Genomic DNA, 16410 nt, shown 5'->3' with positions numbered 1-16410 from the left:
TACATATAAAAATCCCAATCCGATTAATCCTGATTAATCGCTAGTCAGTACCTCACTAGCCGACTAGCGCCTAACGCTTTTTACAACCTTGTTTTATAAGAACAAAAGACTATTAGTTTATGTTTTTATTGTTTAATGATCACTAATCTCTTTTTTAACATTTTTTTCATTCCCTTTACTCATTTTCACTTATAAAGATGATACACCATACAAAGTTGCAAACTAGTGAGCCTTGCAACACACGAGCTTTGTGAGCCACCAATTTTCTTAATTGCTAAGAAGTAAATGTTTCTTTAAATTGCAATCATACATTCTTCTAAATGTCCTTTCAATTCTTCAAGAGTCAAAAGAGTTCTACTTTTCTTTTACGAAACCCTTTCCAATCACGCTCGTATAGTGCGGGCCTCCCATACAATGTGTGTTCAATATTTACAATCACTCGAATTACACCGATTCATCAGTTATATGAAAAAAGTAACACGATTGCCGCTACGTTGTGTGTTATCAAAATTGTTATCCCATGACCGTCATCAAGTTTTGCAAAACCTGACTTACCTAGATAGTAACGATAAGTAGGGTATCATATCTATGGGAAACACATGGTTAAGAAAGCACGTTTTGTTTGATTTTGTAATAAAATTTCAAAACGTTTTGTTTTGATCATGGAGATTATACTAGGCTTAACTAAATTGCAATTTAATCCGGGAAACAGGAAAAGACAAAAGCAAGAGATACGAAAATATGTAATTATTAGGCCGAATAGATTAATCCCTGAACCTGAGCTCATCAGTTAGGGGCAGTACGTGGGGCCATACCTGAGCCCATGGGGAAGCTAACATGATGATCTAGTTTGAGCAAATGGATTGGGTTCGTGGTTAACTAAATTAGAGATAAATCAAATGACTTGTATTTGATTTAATGTTTAGTTAGGAGTTTGTGTTAGTCCCTAATTGTAACCAAGTCATGTACTCTATAATTATTTAGATAGAAAGGTTAGAAAGTAATCTTAACTCTCTATTTAATAATCAAGGGTTAAGATTAAATGTGTGAAATTGGACAAAACAATGAGGTGCATGAGTTTATTTAGGGGTATTCTAGTCAATCCAAAACAATAGTTTCTCTCTCCTCCAATTCTCCCCAATTTTTTAAACGTAACTTTCGTACAACATTATTTTTTTATAAAAATCGCACCATAAAAATGAACATTTTTTTTATTTTTAAAATGAGTATACTATTGCTCTATTTTTGAAGAAAAAAATTCGAAAACCCATATACGTAAAACGCAATAGACAAAAAACACAAAAAAATGTGTTTTTCCAAAATGCAATAGACAAAAAAACATAAAAAATGAGTTTTTCCTAAAACGCAATGGACAAAAAAAACACAAACTGGTTGTGCAAATGTCGTGGTGGCGAGTAGGGAAGGTGTATATTAGAGGTGATGGTGGTTGGTAACAGTTGGTTTGGCGAAGATGATGAAAGGCGATGGTTAGTGGTGGTTAATTAGATGTGTGTGTGTTGGTGGTTGAGAGGGTGGTTATGGTGTTTCGGTGTAAGTGGGTGGGTTGGTGAACGGAGGTATGTGGTGCTCCGATGGGGTGGTTCTGGGTTTGATGGTGGCGTTGCGGTGGTTAAGGGTGGTGATATGCAGCGGCAAGGCTTTGTGCGGTTATGATGATACGAAATGGTGATGTTGAAGATGATGACGATGGTGGCTGTGACGGTGTTTGGTGGTAGACTGTCAGATGATTGGTGTTGAAGAGGATGGTATGGTCGGAGCTAGATGTGTAGGTGGTGTTGTTTTGGTTTGGTTTGGTGGTTCAGAGCAGGCGGTGTTTGGTGTGGATTTTTCAACCCTGATGGGAATAATGGGGTTTGCAGGTGAGTTGGGGTTTGATGTTCAACAATCTAAGAGCATCCACAATAAAGGGGAGAAAAAATAAGTGACATGACACCTGCCCAACTCATTTCTTTCTCGTGCCCACTCACAACAAACTCTCTCTTTTTAAAAACACCACTCTCTTTCCTCTCTCCTCCATACACTCACATAACTCATATTTTCTAGTTTTTCATCACAAACTAAACCACACTCTCTGTCCTTAAAAACAACTTCACCCAATAATAAAAACACCAAAAAAATTGCCACATCACCAAAAACACATCTCAAATATGCCTTATTGGTGATGCTCTAAGTTTTTTAATTGAAGTTGAAGATAAGTGAATAAAGTTTTTTTTTAAAATTTTTTTTTAAGGTGAAATATAATAATTGAGGGTATTTTGGACATTTCACTAGTTAACTAACGATTGACCAATGAATTCTATTATGAGGGACGTTATTGATTCAAATCGACAACCACATGGACGAGAATGATCAATTTTGGCACTTAGGGACTGAAAGTGCGATCGGAAGTCAAGCACAGGGACATAAATTGTACTTCACTCTTGTCTTTCTTCTATTTTTTAAAAGACTCAAACCAAAATAATATATATTTTTCTATTTGAAAATCTTTCCAACAATTGTTTCGTTGTGCAAATAAATATATAGATTCAAAGTCTTGCACCAATTATAATTAAACTATAGTCTTGGTAATGATCGTGAGAGATAAGTATCTTGTTCAAGCCCAACTAATATACATCCATTGGGAGTCAGTTAGATAATATGAACTGAAGAAAGAAGATATCGCTTGCCATTTCTGGAATCATCATGTAAATTTCTTTTGATTAATTAATTGATTATTGAAGAAACACTAAGCTAAACCAATTGTTTAGACTAGGTTTGACAGGTTGGGAATCTTCCGATTGACTTGAGTTCTTGACAATGGTTTAACTGCCAAACTGAAAACACTGTTATACGCGTCACGAGAATGAGGAGATGAAGAGTTCTTCTTGTAACCACTATCCAGAGTGAGAATAAGTAACTCTTTAGTAAGTGTAAAGTGAGAGTGAGCATAGGGAGTATGGAATTCCTTTCACCTGAAGGGAAGTATGGTATTTATGGTCGGAATGGCGAGAAAGTATTGGAGGAAACGTTGCTTTCAGAGTATCCGTTTTCTCTCCTATGTGTTGGTCGTTAGTGGCAGTAGAGGAGAGTGTATTTGCGGAACATCATTGGCTAGATGTCGCTGTCAGGGCATCCTAGTAGTCTATTATGTGATAATCGTTAGTGGAGATTGAGAGAAGTAGGAATTCAAAGAATGTCATCGGTCAGATGTCGCTATCAGCTATCCTTTTGGTCATCCGCATAACGTCATTGGCTAGATGTCGCTATCAGGATGTCTTTTTTGTCTCCTCTATCCTGCTGCATCTGATGTGGCGTGTGGCTACCAAAAATCATTTGTCTTCATCAATCTTTCTAGTCATGAGTTGAGTTATGATTTGTCTCGACCCTTGAGATTCCTGGACCCACATCTCTTCGATTATTATTTCTCATACTTCTTAACCTACTTCAATTGTATTAACATATTTAGTAAGTAATTAACATTCAAATACGTCCGATCTTATTATTATTATTATTATTATTATTATTATTATTATTATTTGTAAAGTAATGATGATTTTCCATTTACATACAGAAATAGTGAAATGTAGCTCTCGTTGTAACTGGGCCGTTGATGCTTTTTATTTTAAGCTATATTGATCTTCACTCGAAGCCCAACTTTTTATGTGTAACTCGGATTTGGGCTTCGGACAACTAGTTAAACCCAAACTACTCTGTCGTGTTGCACACGCGTTCGGTACGGCGAGTGCCACCCATCCAAACGTTATAGTTGTTGCTTCATCAATCTAGTAACCTCCGTGACGAAACCACCCATCATTTTCACGCGCGCACACATAAACAGACAGACACACAAACATAACATAACGTGTCTCTTCAAACTTCAACAACAACAACAAAGATGGCGGATGATCAGAAAGAAGCTGCTGCTGCTGCGGTGGTTCACACTCCCGATCACGAATCAATCACACCTCCAAATCCTTTATCTTCATTCATCTCAAACTTCACTCAACTTATTAACTTCCGTTTTCCACCAAAGAAACTGGAAACTGATACCAAAACAGCAGCTGGAAATACGGTTTTTCGAAGCGGTGAACCGGCTGAGGACTCGAAACCGGCTACTGTTAGGTTTTCGGATGCTCGTCCGACGACTGTTGCACCCTTGAAACTTGAAGCTGAAGAGGTTGAAAAGGATACAAATCCTGTTTTTCTTTGGCAGGTAAGATAGTTTATTTATTTATTTATATATTATTAATTTTTTTTGTGTATTGGTTGATCGTTGAATTTATAGTTTTCTGAACATACGTATGTAGTATTCTGATTGCCTATTTATTTGTACAATATTTAGTAAATTACTTATTGAATTTCTATGAGTTTTGTGTATGAGTTGATCTGTAATTAGACAGGGGTAGAATTAATATTGTAACATTCCACACTAATAACAATAGATGGCTTTATGCACAACAAGGTGCCTGTTGTCTAACGAGTTAAAAGTTATATATATATACACACACACACACACACTTGAAGTTTTTGAGTAGTTTTCTTGATCTAAATTAGCCATAATTTTGTGTTCGTTTGATTGTCGATTGGGACTTGTTTCTCTACTTCACAATCGACGCGTCCAAAACGCGTTAGTGGTATTTGAAATGGTTATGAACTCAGTCCACGACCGATATTGTAGTTTTAACGTATTTGAATGAATATGAATGGGTTAAATTTGGGTTGTGCTTTATTTTAATGCTTAGCTAAAAGTGGAAGGGGTCGGATCAAATGGGTCGAGAGTTACAAGTCTTTTTTTTTTCTTTCTAAATTTGATGCATAGAATAGGTTGTAGATGGTTTTATTTGATAATTCAAATTAGTATCATACTAATATTGTTTCTTAATCATAATTAAGACATTGGCTATATATGAAAAATGACAAACAGTACTGTTTATTGGTTAACGCAACCCAGCCTACTGAAATATAACAGGTTTTAACCCGAACCTGTTTTTGCACTTTATCACCTCTAAGAACTGGGCGCTAATTTATACATACACATAACTAAAGTGGATATTTATGAGCTTCTAACTCTTCGTGATTGAGTTTTGTAAACCGGTAAGGTTGTAACTGATGTGATCGGCTTCAGGTGTATGCAATTGGAGGATTTTTCGTTTTGAGGTGGGTATTGGCAAGATGGAATGAGCGAAAGGCGAACAAGAATAAGAAATCATCTGATGAAGAAGATTCACCACCTCAACCACCACCAGCCGCTGATGGCGACGAATAGGGGTTGTTAATATTCAGTTAACTTACAATAAGCCACATAAATGGACTGTCATTTGCCTGTATAAAACTTGGTGTTTGTTGAATCCACAAAATTTATTACATGGTTATGTGTTTTCTAAACCGCTGAAGTTGACCGAATCGCCCAACAGGTATGACATTTTTTTTGAACGGCAAATTTGGATCACTGACAGACGACCACTGGAGTATCATCGTGCTACCAGCAGAACCACCCGATCATATCCATCTCCACTAGGCAATAATGCCTATACACCAATTCAGGAGGGCGGTTGACCGAATCACTTTATTAACCAACAAAAATTATCAGAGCCTATTTTTACATCTCTAGTTTCATAAACAATACATCTAACAAGAATCTGTACACCTCAAAAATATACCAAACATACAGACATTATGATCAATCACCTCTTGTGTTTGCTGCCACCACCGCACCCGTCACCTATACATTTCCAAAACCAAACGGTAACAATGTATTATATTCAAAACCGCTTGAGAAGAACCTCAAACTGTACATCCCGGACGTCAGCACCTTACTATACTACTATTACTCGAAATGTGTTGATCAGTTTGTCATTCGGGTTGAAAGTAGCTATCATAAATAGATAACCGATCAAAAGCATCATAGTTAGCTCTCAAACCGACAAACTGGCTCTCGAGTTGAGCACAACTAGAATCAGGCCACTTACACCCGCCATCTCGGGTCCGTTGCGGGCACAGGTTTTCACAAACTCTAAGAATTGGGTTCTCGGAAACGTCATCGTCATCAGGGGTTAAGGTAACGGATACAGACATGTCCATCTTTTCATCATACGAGTGTGGACTGTTGGTTGAACGGGACGAAGTTATTCTTTCGGGAAGGTCGATTAGATTCCTTTCAATGTTGATTGTACAGTCATCATTTTCCGACACGTGTATTGTACACCCAAGAGATTGTATTGCTCGTTTTATGATACCGTTTTCCCTTTTGGCTTTTCTTGCCAGATTCATGGCTGAGCTGCTGATCTGCTTCTCGTTGCGTATCTCGGCTTTTACGGCTTCCATTGTGGCAATCATTTCTCGGGCTTTACTCTCGGCAGCATCCTTTGCCTGTTTATATTACCGAAACAAACTCCATTAAAAGTGAATTATATCAATCGGCAACATCAAAGAGTATGCATGTAATGAACCGAACAAACACGAATAGAGGCATGTTCGTGTTTGTTCATTTAACTACCGAACACGAACATATAATCGAACACATTTTTTTGATCATGTTTGTTTATTAGGAAATTGGGCAGGCTCGTGTCCGTTTATGTTCGTTCGTTTAAAACCTAAACGAACAGTTCACGAACTTAAACGAACATAAACAAACAAACTTAAACGAGCATGATTTAACAAACAATAAAAAAAATAAATGAACATAATTGAACAAACGTAAATGAACACATATGAACATAATTGACTAAACAGAAACGAACATCAAGTACATTTTATACATTAGTGATTAATTGCGAATTGCGATAATTTCCATTGAAAAAAAAAACCCATTTTTATTACTAGAATGCCCAATTACCAATTAGTTATATTTATATAAGTAGTTAGAAAGTAATTTTTATGATTAATATTTATATAACTATAACTACTTATGTATATATATTGAAACCGACATTAATGAACGAACATAAATAGACATTACGAACATAAATGAACGAACACAATGTGTGTTCATGTTCGTTCGTTTAATTAAATGAACAAAAAGTTGTGTTCATGTTCGTTATTAATAAACGAACTTTCCGTCGAACAAGTTCATGAATGTTCGGTTCGTTAACAAGCCTATCAAAGAGAATAGCAACAGAAACTAGAAGGGGTATATATGTCAATTACCCTTTGAAGTTCGGAGATTTTCTCGACCAGACTCCTACACTGAGCTTCAACCTCTCCGGTTTGAGCTTCTGAAGGACATGACCACCTCAGATGAAACTGCGGCCACAACGTCGGGGCTAAAGCGGCAGCTGGCGGCAATAACGGACCCTCGTGTTTAGATGGATCGTAGAAGAGGTTGTAATGCACATGAGAACTCCCCACTTTAGCACGCATATCATCTAAATACATCCACAAGCATCCACACGCGTCTGACACACCATATTGTTCTCTTTCCTTCTCACTGAAATTTAACATACACAAAGTGACCTATTCATAAGGAAATGTGTTAAAATTGCAACCGCTAGTTTATAAACTCAATGTTATACTTACCTATTGCACAAGAAGTTCCCAAAACGACAAGAAAGTGTGCAATCCAGAAAGTCAACCAAATAAGCCTGTTAAAAACAATAATGATTACCGTTTTGACAAAAGAAGTCAACAAATCTGTCGGAAAAATAGTCAAATACGGATCGTTAATGAAAGGTACGTACCGATGAGAACTCGAATGCAAAAGGGTACATTCGCAATAACTGAGAGACACAATCAACCCACTGACAAACGAAGTACGAAACATAAGTGAACTGGTTTATGTATCAATTACTTAAATATAAACATGTTGTAAGATAGGTTAACATATCGGAAAGGCCCACCTGAAGAAATATTGGAGAATAATGGTTTGAAGTTTGCGTCTGATTAGACATTGGAGATTGAGACGGGAATGTGCCAGGTGTCTGGCGCATTGGCGATGACGGGAAATTCGCGCTTGAAGACTGCCTCGGTAATTCTAAACCGCTCCCCATTAGGCTTGCCATTCCAGCTCGGTCTAAAAAGGGATGTCCAAATGCAAGCCAATCTTTTTCCACGAGTGCCTACATATAAATAGGGATTAAAAGTACTTTTTTTACTTGGCTGACAAGACAAGTAGGCCTGTAAACGAACCGAACGTTCATGAACTTGTTCGGCGGAAAGTTCGTTTGTGTTCCTTTATTTAATACACGAAAGAACAAGAAAAATTCCTTTGTTCATTAAATCAAACAAACGAACATGAACACACGTTTTGTTCGTTCATTTATGTTCACGAAGGTTCGTTTATGTTCGTTCATTAATTTTTGTTTATTTATGCTCGTTTGTGTTCGTTTATGTTTGCTTAAGTTTTAATAAATACATAATTAGTCATGTTGATATAAATATAAACATAAAATGGGCTTTTTAACTACTTATATATAACTAATTAGTAATTAGGCTTTCTAGTAATAAAAATGGGCTTTCCAGTTATCATAAATAATCACTATATTATATAAAAGATGACTACCTTTATGTTCGTTTATGTGTGGTTAATTATGTTCGTTTATGTTTGTTAAATTATGTTTGTTTAAGTTATTTGTTTATGTTCGTTTAAGTTCGTGAACTCTTCGTTTAGGTTTTAAACGAACAAACATGATCATTTTCCTAGTGAACGAACATGAACAAAAACATGTGTTCGGTTATATGTTCGTGTTCGTGTTCATGTTAGGTTAAAGTTTAACGAACGAACACGAACATGCATTTGTTTGTGTCCGTTCGCTTTCTTTACAGGCCTAAAGACACGTATACATAGTCTGCGTCTTGAATGAAAACGTACCTGAAATCCCTTGATGGTGCGATAATATGGATCGAGTAACAAACTTGCAAGAGCAACTAGCTGGCTTGTTCTATCCCATCCATCACTGTACAAAAAAAAAAAAAAAAAAAAAAAAAAAAAAAAAACATGTTCGCGAAGAATAATTATATCATACATTTCTATTTCTTAAGAAAAGTCGTAGTCTGAAACAGTGACAGATGCTGCGTATACCTGCAGTGAACAAGCACGGATGCTGACTCAATTGCAACACGAGCAGCGATCCAAGCGGAGCCCGCCAGCACATTTTGGATGTGTATTAACCAGCCACTGTCACCAAGGGTTGATACAGATGCAGACATACTGCTGAGATTACCTCCACCCCAAGTCCATCCACCATGTCTCTGTCGTAAACAACATTGATCATATAAGACAACATTCAAGGTTAGAGTTGACTTTTAAGGTTAGGATGTTGGAGATTGAGATTATACCAAGAATGATGACATCCCGTCTGATGATTTAGTTCCGTGTGTATCCAAATAGTCTCTGAGACGAACAAGACTCTCCCGCATGGCATGAATATTATCTATCCCGAAGAAAACAATCTACACAAACGACCACGTATTCAGCTTTAAAACAGATAGACTAACGTGACAAACCAACGTATTTTTTAGGTCAAACCTTTGACAGACCTCAGACTGGAAATAATTGGCGGATGACTCTGAACCACCTCCCATTGCCCCGTTTGCTAAAGCATTTTTTCTCGGTCTTGCATCAGCGATATATAATTTCCTAAATAAAAAAAAGAAATAGAAAACCATTCCCATCAGAAACAAAAAGATGCAAGAACATTGTGAAGAAAGAACATCAAACGAGAAAAGCTGAAAAAATGAGAGCAAGGGAAATTGTTTTATGATATAATGATTTGACTTCAAACAACAAATTGCAAAATTAATGAAAAACTAGTTTTTACCCTGCGCGTTGCGGCGGCACCATACGCGGAGTGATAAATTATAGAGTACAATCAACCCGACTCATTTCCGAACTAAAATAACGTTGAAACGTTGAATAATCCGAATTCATACTGTTGAATGAAAATGTATTATATTTGACACGACTTGTTATGTATTATAATTGACCCGACTTGTTTCCAAACAAAATTTACGTCGAAACGTAGACCAACTCAAAACGTACATAAAATATACACGTGGCGTAGTATGCGGGGTGATAAAGTATAGACTACAATCGACCCAACTCATTTCCAAACTAAATTTACGTCGAAACGTGTAGCAAGTCAAACTTATACCTTCCAATGAAAACGTCTTATATTTCACCCGATTTGTTTCCAAACAAATTTTACGTCAAAACGTAGTCCAGCTCAAAATGTACATAAAAATAAAACATTATATAATTGACGCGACTCGTTTCCAAACAAAAATTACGTTAAAGCGTAGGCGAACTCGAATTTATACCGACACGTACAAAAAAAATAAAAACGTAAGATATTAGTTTGTAGGGCAAACTTGAAACTTTAGAAACTTGAAGGGGTCAAAGAGACAGTTACAAAGTTAGAGGGGTTAGTTTTGACATTGTCACAAAGTTTAAGGGTAGAAAGGGTTGGTGGCAAAAGCCACCGACCTTTCTTTTTAAGGTATTATAAATATAAATATTGGATAAACGAGCATATAAATTTTACCTGCGTCCTCTCTTTCCACCAGGAAGTTCAGTACAGAGAGCACCAACCAGATTCTCGTCAGCATTACTGTAATAAAATCATCGTAAGACAACTTTTTCACAAATTTTACTACTACGCTTCCAGAGAAAAAATGTGGTAAATTTACCAAATTACCATTACCTTCTCATATTCATCATCAGACCAACCAATGGCTGGGAGGATCGTGCAAGAACAGCTCCAGTGCCTGCATATCATTAAACAAAAGCACGTGTATTAAAACTTTTAAACTTAAAGCCCGTTTAGATTGTCAAATGATGGTTATTTGAAAATATTTAAATTATATTCAGAACTTACGTCCATCACACCATGATATTACAGGCAATCTACTCCGTGCACGAAATTTACAAGCTTGCAGCACATCCTCGTCTCTGAAAATAAACAAACAAATGTAAGATATGTAGTTAATATCGCCGATATATCACCGATATATCGGTCTCCTGGTGAGATATCAGTGCAAGATACCGGTCAGAATATTGGTACCGATGTTATCGGCGATATTTGACCGATATATTACAAATTTTCCCGATACCATTACCATTCTTCTTAGTTCTACCATTCGTCTTTCTTCTTATTGCTGCTATTAGTGTTTTAAGTCTTAACTATTCATTGTTAGTGTTAAATGTTACTGTTTTAAGTCTTATTGGTTGAGTTAATTACTGTTTTCGTCCCTATGGTTTGTCAAAAATCACTACTTCAGTCCATTAGTTTAAAAATTGCGATTTCAGTCCCTGTTGTTTCACTTTCGTAACCATTTCAGTCCCTGTGGTTTCACTTTCGTAATCATTTCCATCCATTCTTCTGTTAAGTACAGGGACTGAAATGGTTACGAGGTGGACTGAAATGGTTACGAAAGTGAAACCACAGGGACTGAAATCGCAATTTTTAAACTAATGGACTGAAATAGTGATTTTTGACAAACCACAGGGACGAAAACAGTAATTAACTCGTTCCTACTTGCTACCGTTGTCAAGTGTTTTGCAAGTTGCAAAAGGTTAATTTGTTAATGGTAGGAGAGTATACTGAATTGTTAGTGTAAAATTGCTATATATATAAATTCTGCATGATATTAAAATTACCAATATCCCACCGCGATTACTGATATCTCAAATATCGGTCCTTGACCGATATCCGATTTTTTACCGAATTAAGTACTTAGATTCCAAGTTGAAATCATTAGAATTTTTTTCGATGTTAACTATAACATGGCTCACCTAATTGATTTTGGTAATAACAGAGAAAAAGGGTATGTTGGACACATATCGTAAGTTGCATTAACGTCACTAATCCTCCACCAATTATTAGACGATGTGAAGGAACCATCTTCAATGGTGCTTAATGATGAATGACGTGATTCCACACCAAGAAGCCGTAAGTATTCGTTTACTAATCGCACTCTAGGGCTAATATTGCTAAATCTTGATGGGCCGGAAGAAAAGGCGTACAGATCCCAGAGCCTTGAGGGCCTTGCACACCTCAGTAATGCTTCAAATACAGCACGTCTCTGTGAAAACCACAATTTTATTAAGAGTAAATTACAAAAATCGTCCTTTATGTATGTCACATATTGCAAACTGTGTCCTTTGTCTTCAATAATTACAGAAAACGTACTCGATGTTTGCAAACCCTTGCAAGTTATGTCCTTTAGCCCTAATTCAATTAATTTTTTGTGGTTAAATCTGACCAAATGGACCCCACATGAGGGTGTTTTGGTCATTTTACTCTCATGTGGGGTCCATTTGGTCAGATTTAACCACAAAAAATTAACTGAGTTAGGGCTAACCGGCTAAAGGACATAACTTGCAAAGGTTTGCAAACATCGAGTACGTTTTCTGTAATTATTGAAGACAAAGGACACAGTTTGCAATAAGTGACATACATAAAGGACGATTTTTGTAATTTACTCTTTTATTAAAGTGTTGTTGAAAGTGATTGGTTCTTTAAATATGTAATCAAACATAATTTACCTGTTTAGTTCGAGGACGAAAAGCAAATATAATAATCCTCATATCTTTTCCTGCAAAAATAAAATACATGAACATGCAGAGATTGTATTGACGAATGAATAATATCACGTTACAAGAATAGAAGCATTATAATGTACCAATAACTTGAAGAAGACGTCGTGTAGGAGTCTTATCAGATTGCCTAGGTCCTGACTGCTGCTTTATTACCTATATATCCTCATAATAAATTAAAAATTAAATAAGTATAACATGAACTAAAAAAGTTTGTGCGGGCAAGTATGTCAACAACAAAAAGAATCTAGTGGCAATTGACCCTTTAACATTTGAACATACGTTGAAAATTGAAGGTTTAAAGTACGTTAAGCTGTTAAAGCTTTTGTAGCTAAACGGTTGTGAATCTACAGTTACTTACTACATACCATGTTCTTAAAAGAGTTCTTAAAATTGTACCCGATGTCCCGATCCCAGGTAGTGTTTGGCATGCAGGAATGAGAGGCGGAATGGAATTGACTATTACGAAGGAATGAAAAAAAATGCGTTTGGTTGGTCAAGGTAATGGAATCACCCATTACATAAGGCATTCCATTCCTTCAAATTCATTCCATCCACCCCCTTGTTTTTTTTCCATTCCACTCCCCCTCTCACCCTTCATCACCAACAGTCCAACACTGCCCAACACCAACACCGTCACCACTCGCCGCCGCCGACCACCGCCACCCCCGATCGCCGCCGTCACTGCCACCACAGACAATCTCCACCCACCACCACCCTCCGTCACCGACCATCGTTGCCACCACCCACCGCCGTCATCACCCATGGCCACCGCCATTGCCCGTGGCCGACCACCGCCACCGACCATCGTTGCCACCACCCACTGCCGTCGTCACCCAGGGCCACCGCCACCCACTGGAGCCACCGCCGACCACCGCCGTTGCCCGTGGCCAACCACCACCGCCACCCACTGTCGCCGCCACCCTAGGCCACTACCAACCACCCATCACCGATTTTATTCCTTCGTCTTTTCCAGCCTACCAAACAACACAAGATAATGATTCATTCCTTTTCCACATGGTAACCAAACAAGACCATGGAATGGTAATGATCCATTTCATTTCTTTGTCCATTCCATTCTCTCATCCATTCCATTACCTCATACCAAAGTACCAAACAGACCCCCAATGTTCTAAAACAGGCAAGGTAGGCATCTAAGTAGAGATAGGTACACTACCATCTCAGTTCTAGGCTAAGCATCCCATTTAACGTATAGAGATATCAGACGTTAACTTCTTGTTCTCTATTTCCCGTTTTACCTATCCCTAAAAAGGATTTCATTTTTCAGAGTCCCCTAACTTCTCATTACAAAAGTAGCAAACCCATTCAATGCTAATAAGACGCTCTAAACATCTCCAGAAGCCCTAACAATAACTCAAAGCCACAATAGCATTAAATTATCAAAAGAATTAAATGGTACAAAACCACAGAGCTGTAATGTCATTCCAAATCAATATGAACATGACGCGTAACTTACAATCTTGTTGAATCTTTCAATGGTGGCCAATGGTATAGTTCCCAGTTTGATAATATCCCTGGATCCTTCACTCTGAAGAGAAAAAAACAAAAAAAAGGAAAGAAGATATCATATGATGTTTTATAGAAAGCAGTACAGAAAACATGCTAATCAATATAAGCAGACAATGCGTGCACGAGACGAAAATGTGAACTTTTCTAGTCCGTCGCGTATATTTGTATAGATTTAGACTGCTTCATGGGATTTTAGGACCAATGAGACAGACCAACAGACGATAAACAGTTTCATGTAAATCAAGTCCATTGCCAAATCCTTGAAGCACATTTTGAACGGACACATTTTTATGGCATATGCAACTGCCATGTGGAAGGGGAGCATAAAACAAAAACTTCAGTAAATGAAAAACTTACCAAAAAAAGAAGACGGAAATTGGTCACGAACAAGGTACCTGCTTCGTCGGTATTGGCAAGAACACCGTACCCCTAAAACCAAAGTAAGGTTGTCGCGTTTGATTAATGGCATATCATGTGTGACATTAGTACAATGTTAAAGCGAAGAATTAGAAAAAAAAAAAAAGGATCACTAGACCTTTAGGTAGCGTTCATTTCAAGGAATGTAATGAAATTTGATTTGGAATTTAGGTGTGTTCGTTTCACAGAATGGAATGAAATCAGGATGGAATTGGAATGTAAATTCTGTTCCCTATGTTATTGTTCAATTTCCATTTCTTCTTTTGTTGAAACCGACAAAATAAGGATTGGAATCTAAATTTTAATTCCATCCAGATTCCATTCCATTCTGTGAAACGAACACTACCTTAGGCTTTAACTATCCTGCTGCTAAAGAAGCTTAGGCAGGCTACCCTTATCAATGTTATCAATTTGTTACGGTCTAAGACTATGTTGCCAAAGGCGTGTGCGCCTAAGCGCTGAAGCACAGCCTAGCGCACCATATGGGGTCCGCCCTGAATGGCATGTTCACGCTCTCAGGTGCCGGTTCAGAGCATTTACCGGCCAAATTCCAGCCAAAATGGTAAAAAAAAAACTTACTGAAACAACCTAAATAAACATGAAATCAATCTAAAACAACCTAAAGTAGCCGAAAACATGTCTAAAACCGCTAAAAATAGTAATTTATACTATGCGCGTAGCTTATTAAAATCCCTCGCTTTTAAGCGCCAGGCGCCAGGCGCCTAGGCTCCGGGATAGGCCTATGTGCTTTGAGTGCACCAATGCAGGACAACCTAAATGAAAACACATATATAAATATGCAAACCAGTTGCTCTCTCCACTCGAAACAAACAAACCCCAACCAATTTGTTAAAATGGCAACAACAGAGTTACTATTCAACTTCAAACTGAGATTAATTAATTTATTTAATCAAATTAAAAGTACCTCAGCGAGAACCTCCTCAGCTTCATACAAAAAATCAGACAATCCATGAGGAACAGGCCTTGAAACAACAGGCTGCTGTGAATTGAACAATCCAAAACAACAAAAAATACGGAAAGTTGATAACACATTTGCGATTAGGATGTGGTGAAGAATGAAAAATAAAAAAAAGTTAGGGTAGGGTAGGGTTATTACATCGATCTTGGTCCACTCAAGAGCGTCCCAACTACCGGCGCCTTCAATCTTATCGGAGTCAGGGAGTCGAGTGGTGTCGGAGTCGCGGAGAGAAGTTGTTGTGCGTCGGTTTCTGGGCATCGCCATTGATGATGAACGTCAAACCTTTCGGTGGTGAGAGGAGAGAGAAAAACGAGGGATTCTGATTTTCCTACGAGTTTGTGCTTCTCACCTTGTTTTTCTGGACATTTTATTTATTCCCTTCATAAATATATAAAGAAAAATGTTTTTATTTATGGAGAATTTATTTCATTCAATTTCAATAAATTAAAAAGGAATATTTTTTCATAAATTTAAAAAGAAATATGTTTTTATGGAGAATTTATTTATTTCATCAACTTAGAAAGGAATAATTTTTCGAAAAAGAAACAACAAAGTGAAACGAAATAAATTAAAACAGCAATAATCTAGCGGTATGACTTTATGAGTTTCTTCAAGGTTGATGGTTAGAGTTTTGTTATGCAAGAGTTTTACGGTAAGAAGTCTTTGGGCGGTGGTTTCCATCAATTGGTCAGGGGTCGGGTCACCAACGTTGTTTAAGATAGCTATTATAAATAGCCTTTTGCATATAAGACTATAAGTATGCAGTGATCAGGTTTTGTTGCACGTTAAAAAAAATATTATTGCATATCATACCTTATTTATAGTTTTTATATAGAAAACCAACTAATTTCATAGCCTTGTGTTAGCATCTCCGAATTTAGTTGATTAATGCTCGGTGATATATATATATATATATATATATATATATACACATATATATATATATAGGGTT

The 16410-nt window shown here is 37.1% G+C and overlaps 2 protein-coding genes across 4 annotated transcripts; one reads left to right on the top strand and one right to left on the bottom strand.

Annotated features, from left to right (window-relative positions):
• The first annotated feature begins 3799 nt into the window (after positions 1 to 3799).
• LOC110872409 lies at positions 3800 to 5385 on the top strand. Its single transcript, XM_022121200.2, has 2 exons — positions 3800 to 4213; positions 5126 to 5385. Exons 1-2 carry the CDS (start codon positions 3896 to 3898, stop codon positions 5264 to 5266), a joined length of 459 nt encoding a protein of 152 aa, XP_021976892.1. The 5' UTR covers positions 3800 to 3895; the 3' UTR covers positions 5267 to 5385.
• Positions 5159 to 15824, bottom strand: LOC110872407 (phosphatidylinositol-3-phosphatase myotubularin-1). 3 transcript variants are annotated; one of them, XM_022121198.2, is made up of 19 exons: positions 15597 to 15824; positions 15405 to 15479; positions 14420 to 14491; positions 14010 to 14081; positions 12619 to 12688; positions 12482 to 12531; positions 11729 to 12018; positions 10812 to 10885; positions 10638 to 10701; positions 10479 to 10544; positions 9475 to 9574; positions 9274 to 9387; positions 9017 to 9186; positions 8807 to 8891; positions 7836 to 8054; positions 7677 to 7736; positions 7516 to 7580; positions 7147 to 7426; positions 5159 to 6369 (listed from the first exon to the last, which is right to left on the bottom strand). In XM_022121198.2, exons 1-19 carry the CDS (start codon positions 15720 to 15722, stop codon positions 5854 to 5856), a joined length of 2568 nt encoding a protein of 855 aa, XP_021976890.1. In that variant the 5' UTR covers positions 15723 to 15824; the 3' UTR covers positions 5159 to 5853. The 3 variants fall into 3 exon arrangements, with proteins under 3 accessions (XP_021976890.1, XP_035832415.1, XP_021976891.1); XM_035976522.1 differs by having other exon boundaries at positions 5547 to 6369; positions 11906 to 12018; positions 15597 to 15822; XM_022121199.2 differs by having other exon boundaries at positions 5547 to 6369; positions 15405 to 15476; positions 15597 to 15818.
• Between the last annotated feature and the right edge of the window lie 586 nt (positions 15825 to 16410).

This window comes from Helianthus annuus, chromosome 8 (assembly GCF_002127325.2).
Source record: "Helianthus annuus cultivar XRQ/B chromosome 8, HanXRQr2.0-SUNRISE, whole genome shotgun sequence".
NCBI classification, from domain to species: domain Eukaryota; kingdom Viridiplantae; phylum Streptophyta; class Magnoliopsida; order Asterales; family Asteraceae; genus Helianthus; species Helianthus annuus.
This window is presented reverse-complemented; position numbering and strand designations above follow the sequence as displayed.

Bases quoted from the DNA above. Each gene is read 5' to 3' on its own strand.
- LOC110872409 (XM_022121200.2), top strand. From the start codon at position 3,896: ATGGCGGATGATCAGAAAGAAGCTGCTGCTGCTGCGGTGGTTCACACT. The intron at 4,214-5,125 runs GTAAGATAGTTT...GATCGGCTTCAG, and splicing joins ATCCTGTTTTTCTTTGGCAG to GTGTATGCAATTGGAGGATT.
- LOC110872407 (XM_022121198.2), bottom strand. From the start codon at position 15,722: ATGGCGATGCCCAGAAACCGACGCACAACAACTTCTCTCCGCGACTCC. The intron at 9,388-9,474 runs GTCTGTCAAAGG...TCGTTTGTGTAG, and splicing joins CCAATTATTTCCAGTCTGAG to ATTGTTTTCTTCGGGATAGA. The intron at 7,737-7,835 runs GTGGGCCTTTCC...TTCGTTTGTCAG, and splicing joins ATTCTCCAATATTTCTTCAG to TGGGTTGATTGTGTCTCTCA.